A 15113-nucleotide genomic window follows, 5' to 3' on the forward strand; every position below is an offset into this window, starting at 1 on the left:
AATTGATCTACCATATAATCCAGAAGAGAATGAAAACACTAATTCAGAAAGATATATGCACCCCATGTTCACTGCAACATTATTTACAACAGCCAAGCCATAGAAACAACCTAGATGTCCATCAATGGAGGAATGAACAAAGAAAATGTGGGGTGTATATATGTGTATGTATATACACACACATATATATTATATATATGTTATATATATACATACACATATATACATACAATGAAATATTATTTGGCCATTAAAAAGAATGTAATCCTGCCACTTGCAACAACATGGATGGACCTTGAGGGCATTATGCTAAGTGAAAATAAGTCAGACAGAGAAAGACAAATACTGTATGATCTTACTTATATGTGGAATCTTTAGGGAAAAAAAGGTCGCATATAGAGAACAGATTGGTGGTTGGTGGTGGCAGGAGGTGGGGGGGGTGAAATGAGTGAGGGGGTCAAAAGGTGCAAACTTCCAGTTATAAAATGAATGTCATGGGACTGTATTGTACAGCATGGTGACTATAGTTAATAATACTGTATTACATATTTGAAAGTTGCTAAGACAGTAGACCTTAAAAGTTCTCATCACAAGAAAAAAAAATTTTTTTTTAAAGTTGCTTGGCAAAGTCCTTCAGAATTTCACCTGTTTTTATTTTTTTATTTTTTGGCTGCATTGGGTCTTCGTTGCTGCACACGGGCTTTCTCTAGTTGCGGCGAGCGGGCGCTACTCTTCATTGCGGTGCACGGGCTTCTCATTGCCGTGGCTTCTCTTGTTGTGGAGCACAGGCTCTAGGCGCCCGGGCTTCAGTAGTTGTGGCACGCGGGCACATTAGTTGTGGCTCGTGGGCTCTAGAGCACAGGCTCAGTAGTTGTGGTGCACAGGCTTAGCTGCTCCACAGCATGTGGTATCTTCCAGAACCAGAGATCGAACTTGTGTCCCCTGCATTGGCAGGCAGATTCTTAACCACTGCACCACCAGGGAAGTCCCGAAAAAAATTTTTTAACTACGTATGGTGATGGATGTTAACTAGATGTTTTGTGGTGATCATTCTGCAATACCTACAAATATCAACTCATTATGTTGTACACCTGAAACTAATATAATATGATGTATCAATTATACCTCAATTAAAAAATACGATAAAAGTACACTGACATGCTATCTAATTCATCAAAATGTATACTCAATCTTTCTAAAACTAATCATCTCTTTCCCACAATATGCTCATCATCTTCCAGATGGAATCACTTCAACTTAAGAACTTCCAAAGTATAAACCTTCTTCTACCAAACCAAACTTCACACACCAGTGACAGATGGCATTAGTGGCTGCTTCTACAGTTTCACGATGGATTTAGAAATAAATGGATTCACAAACGACCTTTCAAAAGCTAACTAGTGTGTAGGCAGAACTTCTATACCCACCATATGTGACTGACCATCTTTCACCCAGTTGCCCATGTCAGAAATCTTGCTGCCTCTTTTCCTTTCCACCCCCCACCCCATCCCCCATCCAGTCTGCCTCCGCTCTTACACTCAAGCCCTCCTCTGCAGTCCCCACTGCCCCAGTGCTATGGAGTGAAATGTTTGTGCTCCCCCCCCCGGAATTCACATGTTGAATTCTAATGCCCAATGTGATGGTATCTGGAGGTGAGGCCTTTGGGAAGCAATTAGATCATGAGGGCTCTGCTTAGATCATGGGATTAGTACCGTTTTAAAAGAGGCTAGAGAGAGGTCTCTCATCCCTTCCACCATGTAAGATTATAATGAGAAGACAGCATCAACGAGGAAGCTGGCTCTCCTCCGACACCAAAGCCGCCGGAGCCGTGATCTTGGACTTCCAGCCTCCAGAACTGCGAGAAATAAATTTCTGTTGTTTATAAGCCACCAGTCTATGGTATTTTGTTATTACAGCCCAAATGGACTAAACTACCCAGGTTTCAGCCTACATTCATTCTCAGCTCTCCTACTACAGCATTCACTCACGGTTGCTTTATCTAGGGTTCACAGACTCTATAATCCACATATAGAAGTGCATTTAGATCTAACTGGTTTCCTTTGTAATTCTAAGTAATTTATTTTATGCATTGTCCTGAAAAGGGGGCTGCGGTCTTCACCAGACTGCCAAAGACATCCACGGCCCAAAAAGGTTTAAGGGCTCTAACTGGACTTTGCTTCCATGCTTATACCCTCCAACTCTCCTCCACACTGCTGCCAAGGTAAAGTTTTTGAAACATAAATATCATCTGTCATCCATACTTAAATCCTTAAATGGTACCAACTGCTTCCAGGATAAAATCTTAACTCAACCATCCAACAATCAAGTAGGTTCATGACTGGCCCCTGCTCATCCCCCCAGCTTCATCTTGCCTCCCGCCACAAATGCAGCTAACATCCTGAGTTGAATCTGCAATTCCCTGAATTCACCAAGCTTTCTCACTCCTCTCTGCCTTTGCATAAGCTGTTCCCCCTGCTTGGAAAGCCCTTCCTCACCACCTCCACATGGTTAACTCCTGCTCATCGTTTACTCCCAGCTTAAGCACCATCTCCTCAGACAGCCCTCCTGGCCATCCTCCACTCCCAGTCTCGGTAAGATGCCCAGTCAGCGCTCTCACAGTACTCTGTGATGATCTCCCATAGCACTTTCCTCATAGTGTTTTGTCCATTTACTGTCTGCCGCCCCTTCCACCCTGTGAGCTTTCTTAAGGCGGAAGCTAAAACAGTATAACATGCCTAGCAGAGCTCAAGACACACAACAGAATGCTTAACAAATGCTTGCTGAACAAGGGATAGGCTCTGGAAAATAGCCAAACCAGCCAAAGTCCAGTCAGAAACCTCATCAACTAATGAGGTGGCACCGGTCTGGAGATTACCATAAATGCAAATTGCCAGTTGAGGCAAGAAAGTTCTGCATCTATTAATCTGCCACCAATGCTCCTTCATTCAAGGCTGGGAAGTCAGCCCTTAATAAATTTAATTACCCTGGGCAGGCACTGTGCCAAGGGGCTTGACAGGCATTAGAGCTCACTAAACCTCAAAACAACTCTAGGATATTCTTTTTTAAAGAAAAAGAGGTAAAGAGGTAAACTGCCCAAAATCAAGCAGAGAGTTATAAAGTCAAGTTTTCAACCCAGGTCTTTGATTTCAAAGCCCATGCCTAGCCACTGAGCTCAGCTGGTTTTCTGGAGATGAGATATCAGCATGCCCTTCATCTTTGGAGGCATTCTGGAAGAGCCTAGGTTGGATGAGAGGGGGCCCTTCATTAGCCTCACAGCAAATAAGAAAGATCTTATTCCTCCAACCAACACTACACACTACTATTAACTTCTTTAAAATTTAATGTAACCTCCCCCATATGTATTCATTGAAAAATCTTTTAAATGGGAAGAGCTTGTGAGAGTTTTCTCCCCCAAGAACAGCAAGTAAAGCAGGAAATGAGCAAAACTTTGTTGAACTCTCCACACCAGGCTTGGAGGTTGAAAAGGGAGACGAAAAATATCAATATATCCCAAGGAATGGAGTTGGTTGTGGCAATACCAATAAAGGAAAGAAGGCAGAGTCTCCATGGTCTGCTGCACAGACACCACGAAGCACCATCCTTTAACTGGCTGAGAAGGCTTAGCAGAAGAAACAGCCCATGGGCTTCTAACAGATGGAACACCAATTTTGCTGAAAGCTGCTGCCACTTCCACTAAACTTTAGTTTGGAATGTGCACCACAGCTCTCATCCTATGATCTTTAGCACTTCCCTGTAAGACCTCTGGGGACTCACACCCTACACTTCAAGAAAAAACAGAATGTCTTCTTTAATCTCACCCACACCACCTGTTCACATTAGTTTCTTGAGCCCTTACAGATGTGGTCACCTCTCATATTTTGACTAGAAGTTGGTGATCACAAAGCATCTTCATTCCTAATTACCACCACTCCGCATTTCCCCATCCTCATCCCCCTTGCACCCCAGTTTCCTCCTTGACCACCTTGTGTGTCCTTACTCTTCCAACTCACCTCCAAATCAAGTGTCTCATACTGTCCAGTGACTTTTCTGCATCCCAAATTTCAACACAAAACCAACACAGTACATTCTGCCTGTCCCTAACTCCAACCAAAAACACATACAATGTAAGTATCTAATTTATTTACAATGAAAACTATTGAGGTAAACCTAGGGGCCTTTCAACTATGGGATTATAAATATCTAGTCATCAAACAGCTTAAAACCAAGAAGAAAATGCAGCCTTTAGGGACACATACTTCCACAGAAAAGGTTTTACTGTGGCTATCATTTTCTAAATTAATCCATACTGATATTATTGAGATTATAAACCCCCAAAGAGACTCTTAGTATACATCATGTAACACTCCACACTTCTACTCAAGACTGTATCTTTATCACTTGTTACAGCAACTGTTCCATGATTAGATCCTGCCCCACATTCAGTGAAGAAAAAGATTAGCTTTACAAATAAAATGCATAGTTTAAACACATCTTCAAAGTGCTACAGTACTGGGGGGGGGGTGACATGAACAACAGGTAAAGCTAATTAACAGTGATATATACACAGAAACAGGGAATGCAGGCCTCAGAGAGTACATGATTATGTCCCCCTAATCAACAAAAGAATAAAACAGAAGTTCCTCTAAGCAAAGATTTTTGTGGATCAACATGCAAAAACACACCTTTATTTTTAAAGGTGAGTAGCACAGCTCTGTGTTATGTTAAAAGAGAAAGGCAAGCTAGATAAAACTGTATAGGGTCATACACCGTGAAGATTTTGTATATACACACAAAGTTTCATATGCAAACACAAAGACTTGAAAAACCTGGTTTTCTGAATTTCAGTGGCATCTGAAGAAAATGAAGAATACCATCCATCCATCCCCAGGACAGAAACCAAGAAATCATAAATCTAGAAACAACATACACTGAAATACACCACACTCTCGCCCACCTCCAGTTTATTATTTCTTGCTGGTTAATAAACACCTGGACAGTTAAGAATGACTGTATTATTCAATCTATTTTGTGTCTCATTCATTATGTTGAAAAAAAATTCTTTCAGGAGAGAACTTTCCTAGCACATCTATCTATATAAAGCACTCTAAAAAGGGCTGAAATTGAAAAACAATGACCTGAAATAGGCAGAGACTTTGAAAGCATGGACATGATCAGCAAAGCCCCCCACCCAATCTATGTTCTCCAAATTCCTGCCCCACTCTTCCCATTAGGTACCCATTAAGCTAAAGAAAACTTCTCACACCCTGTTCAGGAATGCTATCAGCACAACCATGTTAAGAAAACCAAATGACTGCAGGAAGAGTACTTGCGATACTTTTGAATGATTAGAATACTTCTCCTTCCAGGAAGTGTGGCTAAGAGTGTGATTATTCATATAAATGCACTTCAACTTACCAGTGTGTAAGAGTCCAAGAGGTAGATAAGACATGAACAACTGTTACTCCGTATCACTCCACTTTAGCAGAAAGAAATGAGAAAAGGCACTCCCCAGAAGGTCCCAAATACAACATCACCAACCTAACTCTTTACCAGGACATTAATGAGGCAGCAATGAGGCTAAATAGAGCCTGTCCACAAACTAGAAACACAAAATGCTGTGGTGTGGTCTGCCCTCATCCCCCCTTCTCCCCCAACCAGAGTGGTCACAGCTGCAATCCATGATCTTTCCCAGGACATTCTTCTGCCCTAACACAAAACTGCACCTGTCTATAATACAGGACATTTGGTACAGCTGAACGAACAGATGCAGCTAGCTAGTACTACATCTTCTTCCTACTGCATTCTTCCTTCCTCTGGTGAACAGCTGCAGCCACAACTTCAGATGTCAGGCACTGTTTGCAGCTCTGTCCCCTGGCCTCAAGGATGACATGGCATTTTCATTCATCTTGTTCCATTCCCTCAGTCTGGTACATCACAGATCAGTTTGGTTTTGCCCACTGCTGCTGGATATTCCAACATACTCCACCTTCCCCTGTATACAGGGACTTGAATTTACCCGAAAATCCAATGCATTTATCCCTAATCATATATCAAAAGCTGTCATATGAGATTTATATTTGTGAATCTACAAAAGTCATAGTCCAAGGTGAATACCTTCAAAAATTCTCTCACTAAAGAAAAAAAGAAAAGAAAAAAGATTCTGTATTAGTCCAACGTCTCCCTGTATAGGCCTCTGAGGTTGCCAGTTTAATAGACTTAAGAAAGGGGCAAAGATGACTGACCCAAAAGCTAACATGAAAAAAAAAGTTCAAATTATAGACTAACTTGTACTGAAATTTTAATTCCCAAAACTGATCAAAGGAGCACTTCCCAGTAATCTGAATTAACTATAGGACTGCTTCCCCCTTTGGAAATAAAATATGTTGGAGCTGGGGGAAAAAAAAAAAATACACAGAGCTAAATTAAACAAGCCCCAAATTTTCAGAATATGAGAGAAAACAGGGATCTAGAGAACTCACAAGAAAATAGGCTTGAATGTCAACTGTTTCTTAATAAAACTAGAAAAAAAGAAAAAAAAATAGGCTTGAAAATCCTGGTTGCCTATCAGGTCAACATTCTAGAAGAGCACTGTCCAACAGAACTTTTTGGGAGGATGAAGTGTTCTGTATCTGTGTTCCCCAACGGGGTAGCCACCAGCTACTGAGATAGAGAGTACTTAAAATATAGCTAGTGTAACTCAAAACTGAATTTTTAATTTTATTTAATTTTAATTAGTATGAATTTAAACTGCTACATGTAGCTAGTGGCTACCATACTGGACAGAACAATTCTAGAATGCAGTCTTAGATTCTGGTTATTAAAAACTTCAAATAAAGCTGCTTAACCTCCCTTCTGCATAGAACACACATAGGAAATTTCTTCCTTATATCTAAATATCTCATTCAGCAACATAATTTTGTTACATAGGGACCCAGCCCAAAGCAGGCTCAGCCTGTTTCTCAAAGCCCCTACCAGAACCGAGTGACATCAGTGTCATCCACCCAGTTGGAATGAAGGCCCTCTTTTGCAAACCACTCTGACACGAAGTCCCACAACAAGCCTGAATCTGGACAGTTTTTTAAGTGTCTGATTAAAATTATACAAGTTTTGAGTCGTGACTGGTCAAATTCCTACATGTAGCTTTGATGAGATACTGAACTTAACCTTTCTTCAAAAGAAAAAAGAACTTTTAACCTCAATCTTGATCTATAATTATTGTGGTAGTTCAAAATTTTGCATCAGTTTGCACAGACACACCTCCGTATGACCTAATAAAAAATTCCAAATTATATTAGTTCTCACCATCTTCATACTCTGCCCTCAATAAATAATATTTAATACACTAGGGTTTCATTTTTAAAAACTTTATTCAAAGAATTCTTAGCCCTCTGATTTTTCCAGCTAGAAAAAGGTTAACTTGTAAAAATTAATGTTAACTTTAATACTATTAAAGACTATGAAGAGATTTTTAGTCAAAACTTTTCAGTAGACTTAAAGTGCTATGTTCTCTTTTTTTTGGGGGGGGGGGCGATGAAGGGAGGAGAGTGGTGAATGGGGAGGAGAAGAGAATTATACCAAAAGAGCCTATGTCCTATATGTTAACTGGATCTAACTCTAAAAAGCTATTGTCTCAAACCAATGTAAACAAAGAACATGTTTTCTTAAAAAATAAAATTATCTCCCAGTGTTCCATCACTGCAAAGGGGCAAATTTTTCTGGATACCCAAATGTAATCAGGAAAATGGGGCAGATAGATAAACGTATTGACAGTGAATACTTCATTTAAATCATGTTGCATCTTCAGATGCACACAAAACTCAAAAACGCAAAGTAAAACTGCATGACTCCTTGGTATTTACCCAAAGGAGTTGAAAACTTATGTCCACAAAAACCTGCACATGGATGTTTATAGCAGCTTTATTCATAATTGCCAACACTTGGAAGCAACCAAGATGTCCTTCAGTAGGTGAATGGATAAACTGTGATACATATAGACAATTGAATCTTAAAGTGCTAAAAAGAAATGAGCTATCAAGCCACAAAAAGACAAGGAGGAACCTTAAATGCATACTACTAAGTGAAAGAAGGCAATCTGGAAATGTTACATACTGTATGATTCCAACTATATGACATTCTGGAAAAGGCAAATCGATGGAGTAAAAAGATGAGTGGTTGACAGGGGTTGGGAGGAGGGAGCGATGAATAGGTAAGAGCAAAGAGCATTTTCAGGGCAGTAAAACTACTCTATATGACACTGTAATAGATACATGTCACTATAATTCATCCAATCCCACAGACTGTACAACACCAAGAGTGAACCGTAGTGTAAACCATGGACTTTGGGTGATAATGACATGTCAATGTAGGTTCATCACTGTTACAAATGCACCACTGTGGTGGGGATGCTGATAATAAGGGAGGCTGTGCATGGGAGGGAGCAGGGGGTATATGGGAAATCTCTGTACCTTACTCTCAATTGTGCTCTGAACCTAAAACTGCTCTAAAAATATAAAATCTTAAAAAAAAAAAAAAGTAAACCTGTACAAATGAGCTGTTTTGTGTTTAAGGCGGTTTTATAATCAGATGGATAATTAGTGACATCACTGGAATGAACATTCTACTGATTAACTAGTGATTCATGCTGTGTTCACATGGAATTTGAAAGCCCAGGTTAAGCTGGTTGAAGTGTGGCAACATGTTCCAATTGGGAGACAGAGACTGATAAATCAAAAATGAGTGTGAGGGCCACACACTACTAGGAGCCAAGCAAACTTGCCATATAACTCACAGAGTGACAGAAACAGAGTTCTACATCAATTCCCAAGGCCTGGGCTCAGAGAAAATAAAACAAACAATAAAAATAAATAAATAACTTCTGTTTAAGCTAACTAGTCAGTATCTTGGTTGAATCAACTTTCTACTAGTAACCATTTCAGGAACAGAATTCATTTTGTGAGATTACTCTTGATCTCTGCCCTAACTCCATCTTTACTTAAAATTCATCATTACCTAGCAGATCTAGTTGGTAAGTAAAATGCTTCTCAACAGAATAGATCACAAAAATGAAATATTAATAAAATCTATTTCCCTAAAGAAAATGTACCCATGTAATATTTCTTTTATGACATGATTCATTAGAAAATAAATCATGAACATCTTTTTTTTTATCAAAACAATGAATCGTTTACCTAATAAATCCCATATCTGAAATACTCCAGGGACTTCCCTGGTGGCACAGTGGTTAAGAATCCACCTGCCAACGCAGGGGACACGGGTTCGAGCCGTGGTCCAGGAAGATCCCACATGCCGCAGAGCAACTAAGCCTGTGCGCCACAACTACTGAGCCTGTGCTCTAGAGCCCACAAGCCACAACTACTGAGCCCACGTGCCACAACTACTGAAGCCCGCGTGCCTAAAGCCCGTGCTCCGTAACAAGAGAAGCCACCGCAATGAGAAGCCTGCGCACCGCAACAAAGAGTAGCCCCCACTCGCCGCAACTAGAGAAAGCCCGCGCGCAGCAACAAAGACTCAACGCAGCCAAAAATAAATAAATAAACATATTTTTAAAATAAAATAAAATACTCCATTATTCCCTAAATATCAGACTGAACACTTATGTCTACTATACTTTAAATTTACTTATGAAAAGAAAAACACTTCTCAAAGTTTCCATTAAATTACATTGTAATACAGATTGTCTCCAATTATAAAGGCAGAATATCAATAATTGTAATTAGATATTTATACTTAATATGCAGAATTCAAAAATAAAGTCCATCTTTCCCCCATCCTAATTACCCGTTCTATCACCCTATAATACACTAAGGATATTCTTATTGTTTTCTTCCTGTCTTTTTTTAATAATATTCTAGGTCTGCTCTCTCAAAAACTTTTGGAAATATCTATGAAGAATCTATATCCCTCAGTACATTTTGTAGCTTCAACTAATACCACTTATATATATATGATTTTAAAGTGCTTTTACATATGTATTTCAACTAAAGAAAATACACCAATTGACTATTTCATTTCAGATTTGACAATTATAAACTAGCATGACTTTTTGCATGATTACTGAATGCCTAAAATAAGCCAAAAAAATGCTCATGCTCATATTTCACTAAAAGTTTTAAGTCCATGTCTCAGGGGAAAAAATATTTTTGGTCATTAACCCTAAAAACATTTATGTGCTATACAAACACCTTGCAACCTTAGTAAATCCTCAACAATTTCCAAGGTAGCAAAGTTTCCCAGTGATCTCTCTATAACACATTAATTACCTACACTCAATTTCACAATATAAAACCAAGGAGAAAACTAGAAATTTTGAGTGTTCGAAGCACTAACACATTTGCACTGCATGCTCCTCTTGGCATTCTCCTTTCTCATTGCAGTCCCACAAGACCCACCTGAAAGCTCTCCTGTGTTAACCAACCCCCACTGATTGGTGTCCTGAGTGGACAATGCTGGGCAGCAAGTCCTTCCGCCTAAGTCACTAGAGCGAAGAGCAATCCTAAAGGAACTGCCTTCAGTCCGCTAGTACCAGAACATTCTGCTAAGAGGCTCCTCAGCAAAGGGCTGGGTGTGGGCCCTGGCCAGCTGACTTCACAGACCTGCGGCTTCCGCAGAGTGCAATGCTGACTAAAGTTTCTAGAGAACACACTCACCTTCATGCTCATGAAGGGAAAAGGCAAGTTACCTCCTGAATGGCTTTGACATCTACTTCTCTCCATTCTCCCTGGCCACTATACAGGTATAGTAATCCCCTGGGGATCACTCCTCCTGACAAGTCTTCTGTACCTCTGGACTTTACAACATGCCACAAACATACAGACACCACATTCACACACACACACAATCATACCCACATACACAGGCCACCCTCAAGATCATCCAGTAATCTTTCACATTAAAGAAAATCACCTCACAACCCACTCAAAGTTCTGCAACAGCTCCCCAGTGCACTCAGGATAAAAATCCAAAGTCTTAAGCATCACATATGGGGCCCTGTATCACCAACTGCTCTCACCATCTCAGCCTCATTTCTAGCTGACCCCTCTTCACAATCTACCAATCCTCTACAATGAACTTTCAGCTGATCAAATGTGTAGTGCTCTCTCTAACATCCAGGCCTTCATCCATGCTCTCCCCTCTGCCTGACAGAAAACACTCTTCTCCCTATTTCCATTCTCTCCCAATCTTCCTGCAGGCCTAGGCTGGCGTCACCCTCCAGGCTACCTTTCTCTACATCCACCTCAACTGGAGTAGGTGCCCCTCCTAACAAACCCTATTCCAAGCCTCACACACTTCATTGTAACTGGTGTTTTTACTCCTCTATGCCCCCTGCTCCCAGAGAATGGTGCCAGTGACCCTCTTGTCTACCATAATATCAGAGGCACTCAAATATGTGCTAAATACATTATAAGTTTACTTAATGAACATAACATGAATGTAGCCCATGCAATAAGGGAAACATGTTCAAAATCAGTCATGATATAACGGAAACTAGACAGCAATTTCCTTATACTTTGGTATACACTGCAAACTACACAGGCACCTTTAGGACAGGTTAAAACATTACACATTAAAAAGAACAGCTTCCACCATAAAGATATTAGTTTCGCCTAACTCCTGTTAGGCAAATTGCAGTTCATAAAAAGTGCCATATTGAAAGTATCAAAAAAGCAGCCCTGGTTGCTTATAGGTCAAGTATGGCATCAGTGTAACTATTCCTCTCTACTACCAAACTCTCCTTGCATTACTCAGAACCTTGCTCAGTTTCTAAGTCTTTATGTAAATCTTTTAATGTGGGTTCCACTCATAATAATGGTCCCAAAGACATTAACATGTTGCCAGGAAATAGACCTCTGATACATCCTGGGCATTAGCTGCGACTGGCAGCTACTTTCTCTGAGCCACATGTCTTCTTATGAGTTACAATCTGAGGCTTGTGACACCAGATTTTTTCCAGGGCAGCAGACTGATGTCATAAACGTGATGGTACTAAGCACTCTACAGAGCTCATCAGCTCCACCCTGAAATCCCTGAATGCAAAGGCAAGTTTCCCATCTATAAATAATGCCTGAGTTTTCCCATCTACAAATAAAGAGAGAATGGTTCCCACTTAATAAGATTCTTGTGGGAATTAGATTGCCTATGAAAGCACTTAGCAGACAACACAATTATTTTCAAGTCAAAAAGAAGGAGAGACTAAAAAACCTAAGATATTTTCACATCTTCAGAACTTTTGGTAACGCCGTAACTTATTTTTCGCTAATATCCTTTCACCAAGAAATTTTTGAGAAAGAAAAGGCTGAAAGATAAGAAAATGAGATTTTTTTTTTGTCATAACCTTTGGATATGACAAACTCCACAGAAATCTACACTAAGATCCACTTTCTAATCTTTCTCTGCACTCCCAAAAACCATAGCCTTAATTTCTACCTCAATCATACCTAGGATCTGAGAGACAGTAAAAATAATATACTTCAATACATCTTCCCAAGATGCCCTCACCAGAAATAATCGTTTCCTTACTGCCTGTATGCACCTCCAAATATACTGAATCTTTGGAAAATAAAACAAAACAAAAAAAGAGGTAAATCACAAAAGCTGACCTTCAAAGTCTCCAGTTACCTTACAATAGATCTAGAATCATAAGTTATGATGGAGGCACCTGTCTGGTAAGAGGGGTGGCAATCCATAAAAACTCCAAGTGTAACAAGGAGGATTTAAACTGTAACTACAGGTGGAAAAGTTGATTTCCCACCTCAAATACTTTAACACAGGATGGCCAAGCAAGAATATAGGCTGGCCAAGGTGAATATTTTTATCATTTAAAAAAAAAAAAAAAATTGGGACAGAAGGGAATTTGAGCCAATTAAGCAAATTGGCTCTCACGTTCCTAAGCCAAGCTGACTTGAGGGTTTTTTTTGACAAGGGAATCTTACAGACCTTCCGAAACAAACGTGTTTTAAATAAGGTGAGACCTCAACAGTCTTATAACTTTACCCAAGCCTGGGTTCTGGGCTCGACTTTTAAAAATGGGTGACGTGTTAACTTCCTAAAAGCAAATGGGGCACTAGGATATAATTTAGGAAGTGATGATGCAAGTCTCTGGGGGACAGGGAGGAGGGGAGGTGAAAAAGTCAGAGGAAATACCCTCCTGGTTCCTGGGCACCAACTCATACCAAGGAGGGGAGCAAGGGCTGGCCTCCACAAGCCAAGGGAAGGGGGCACCTCAGCTCCACCGGGAGGTGCCAACGCCGCCCCCTCATCCCTGAACGCAGCCCTGCCCCCCTCACCAGTAGCCCGGGCGGCCCCTTTCGGCCCGAGCCTCTGGCAGGCGAGTACCCGAGGGTGGCAGCGCACCCCATGCAGGGCCTTCTCTGCCCACCCCCAGCTCCCCACCCGGTGCCCCTCCCCAGGACACGGCCCCTGCCCCCTCCCCGCAGGCCCGGCCTGGGCCCAGCCCCCAGGGTTCCGGCCTCCCCGGGCCGCGAGGCCTGCCCGGGCAGCCCCGGCGCCCGCGCCCCGGCCCCCGCCCCCACCCAGCCGGGCACTTACCCCCAGAAGCCGCAGGGACAGCGAGGCGGCAGACTGGGCGCTTTGCTGCGCTCGCTCCCGGCATCTCCCATGGTGCTCGGCGGCGGCGGAGCTCGGCGGCGGCAGCGGTGGCAGCGGCTGGGCCTGGGCCCCGCTCGAAGGAGGAGGAGGAGGAGGCGGAGGCGGAGGCGGCGGCGGCGTCGGGGGGCTCGGGGCGGGGGGAGGGGGAGGGAGCGGGCGCGCGGGCGGGCGCGAGTCCGGGGCTCCGAGCCGGGATTCCAGGCCGGTCAGCTGGAGGCGGGCCGCACCACTCGGCCTTCGGAGATGGGGGGGCCGGGGGGAGTAGAGGGAGGAGAGCTGAGGAGGTGGGGCGTACGGGTGAACCGAGGACCACGGGGGAGGAGGTAAGTCCTGGCGCCCTCGGCAGCTCCCACCGCCGCTCCCAGCCAGAGTGATGTCCCGTGCGGCGGCGCTGGGAAGGACCCAAGGCCCCCCCCACCTCGGCTTTAGCGTAGCGGCGGCCGCTGTGAAGCCACAGGCCCCGCTCGCTCCGTAACACCCTCCCCTCCCTCGGAGGCTGCGCTGACCGGACAATGGCCGCTCCGCCCCTCCCCTCCTCACGCACCCCTCCCAAGGAGTCACAATGGTCTCGCCGGGGGGAAGCCGCCGCCAAAGCCCAGCAGCTGATCAGCTGGGATCCGGGCGTGCCACTTTGTTCAGCGCCTCGAAGAGGACGGGGCCGTGGGCAAAGCCGAGACCGTAGAGCTATCACTCAGCGACGGGCCTCGGAGGCTTTCCTATTCTTGGAACTTTTAAAATCTTAAGGAAACTTACCCTCCCCTGTTTGAAGAAGGGGAGCAGGTTTCTGAGTACTCTGGGGCACGTTACCTCCCCCCCAAACGCGAATGGTACGCCCCAAGCGAGAGGGGGAGGAGCAGCTTAGTTGTTTAGGGTTAGTTGAACCAGTCCCAGAGCGGCGGACAAGCGCCGCGCATGCGCTCGGACAATCCCATTACCCGGCACGGGGAAGGGCCAGGAGGAGAGCTTCCAAACCCGGAAGTGGGGCTCGGTCTTCCTGGGGCTGCTGGGGTCTTCAGCTATCCGAGAGGTCCACGAGCCCTCCGCTTTTGGTCCTGGACGATGCCGGAGGACATTTCTCAATGAACTGCTAACCCCTGGAAATCTCTCTTCCCAGGCCTCCCACACCCAACTCACTCTTCCTGTTCCACCCAGAGAACCGGTTTCTCTTTGGCAATGATGAACTTCTGGGAAACGTCCCTCCCCTCCTCCGCACCCGCAATGGCGGGGGGGAGAGAGGCTAGTGTTTTGGTCAGGTTACGTGCCCCTCTAACCCCCTCGGTGTCCCCATCCTCAGAGACACAAGTCCACTCCCTATGCCTAGGCTAGGAGAACCTCTCTTCTTTCTGGAGTGGACAGTTCGGTTTTTGGAGGGTAGGTATGGCCAAATTAGTGATGGAAACTGGTAAGTGACCAAAAAGTTTGAGGCACTAAAAACCGAGTCCTTTAACGCTCATTGTCTTTTATCCTGAACCCATTCTGAGCTTCAA

The 15113-nt window shown here is 43.4% G+C and overlaps 1 protein-coding gene across 1 annotated transcript in view; it reads right to left on the bottom strand.

Annotated features, from left to right (window-relative positions):
• ZFAND3 (zinc finger AN1-type containing 3) overlaps positions 1-13729 on the bottom strand; it is a 332576-nt gene extending 318847 nt beyond the window's left edge. The window contains exon 1 of the mRNA XM_061196281.1: positions 13567-13729. Coding sequence (XP_061052264.1) covers positions 13567-13637 — 71 coding nt within the window. The 5' untranslated portion in view covers positions 13638-13729. The remainder of the gene's footprint in view (positions 1-13566) is intronic.
• Between the last annotated feature and the right edge of the window lie 1384 nt (positions 13730-15113).

The sequence above is a fragment of the Eubalaena glacialis genome, chromosome 7 (assembly GCF_028564815.1).
Source record: "Eubalaena glacialis isolate mEubGla1 chromosome 7, mEubGla1.1.hap2.+ XY, whole genome shotgun sequence".
Taxonomy (NCBI): domain Eukaryota; kingdom Metazoa; phylum Chordata; class Mammalia; order Artiodactyla; family Balaenidae; genus Eubalaena; species Eubalaena glacialis.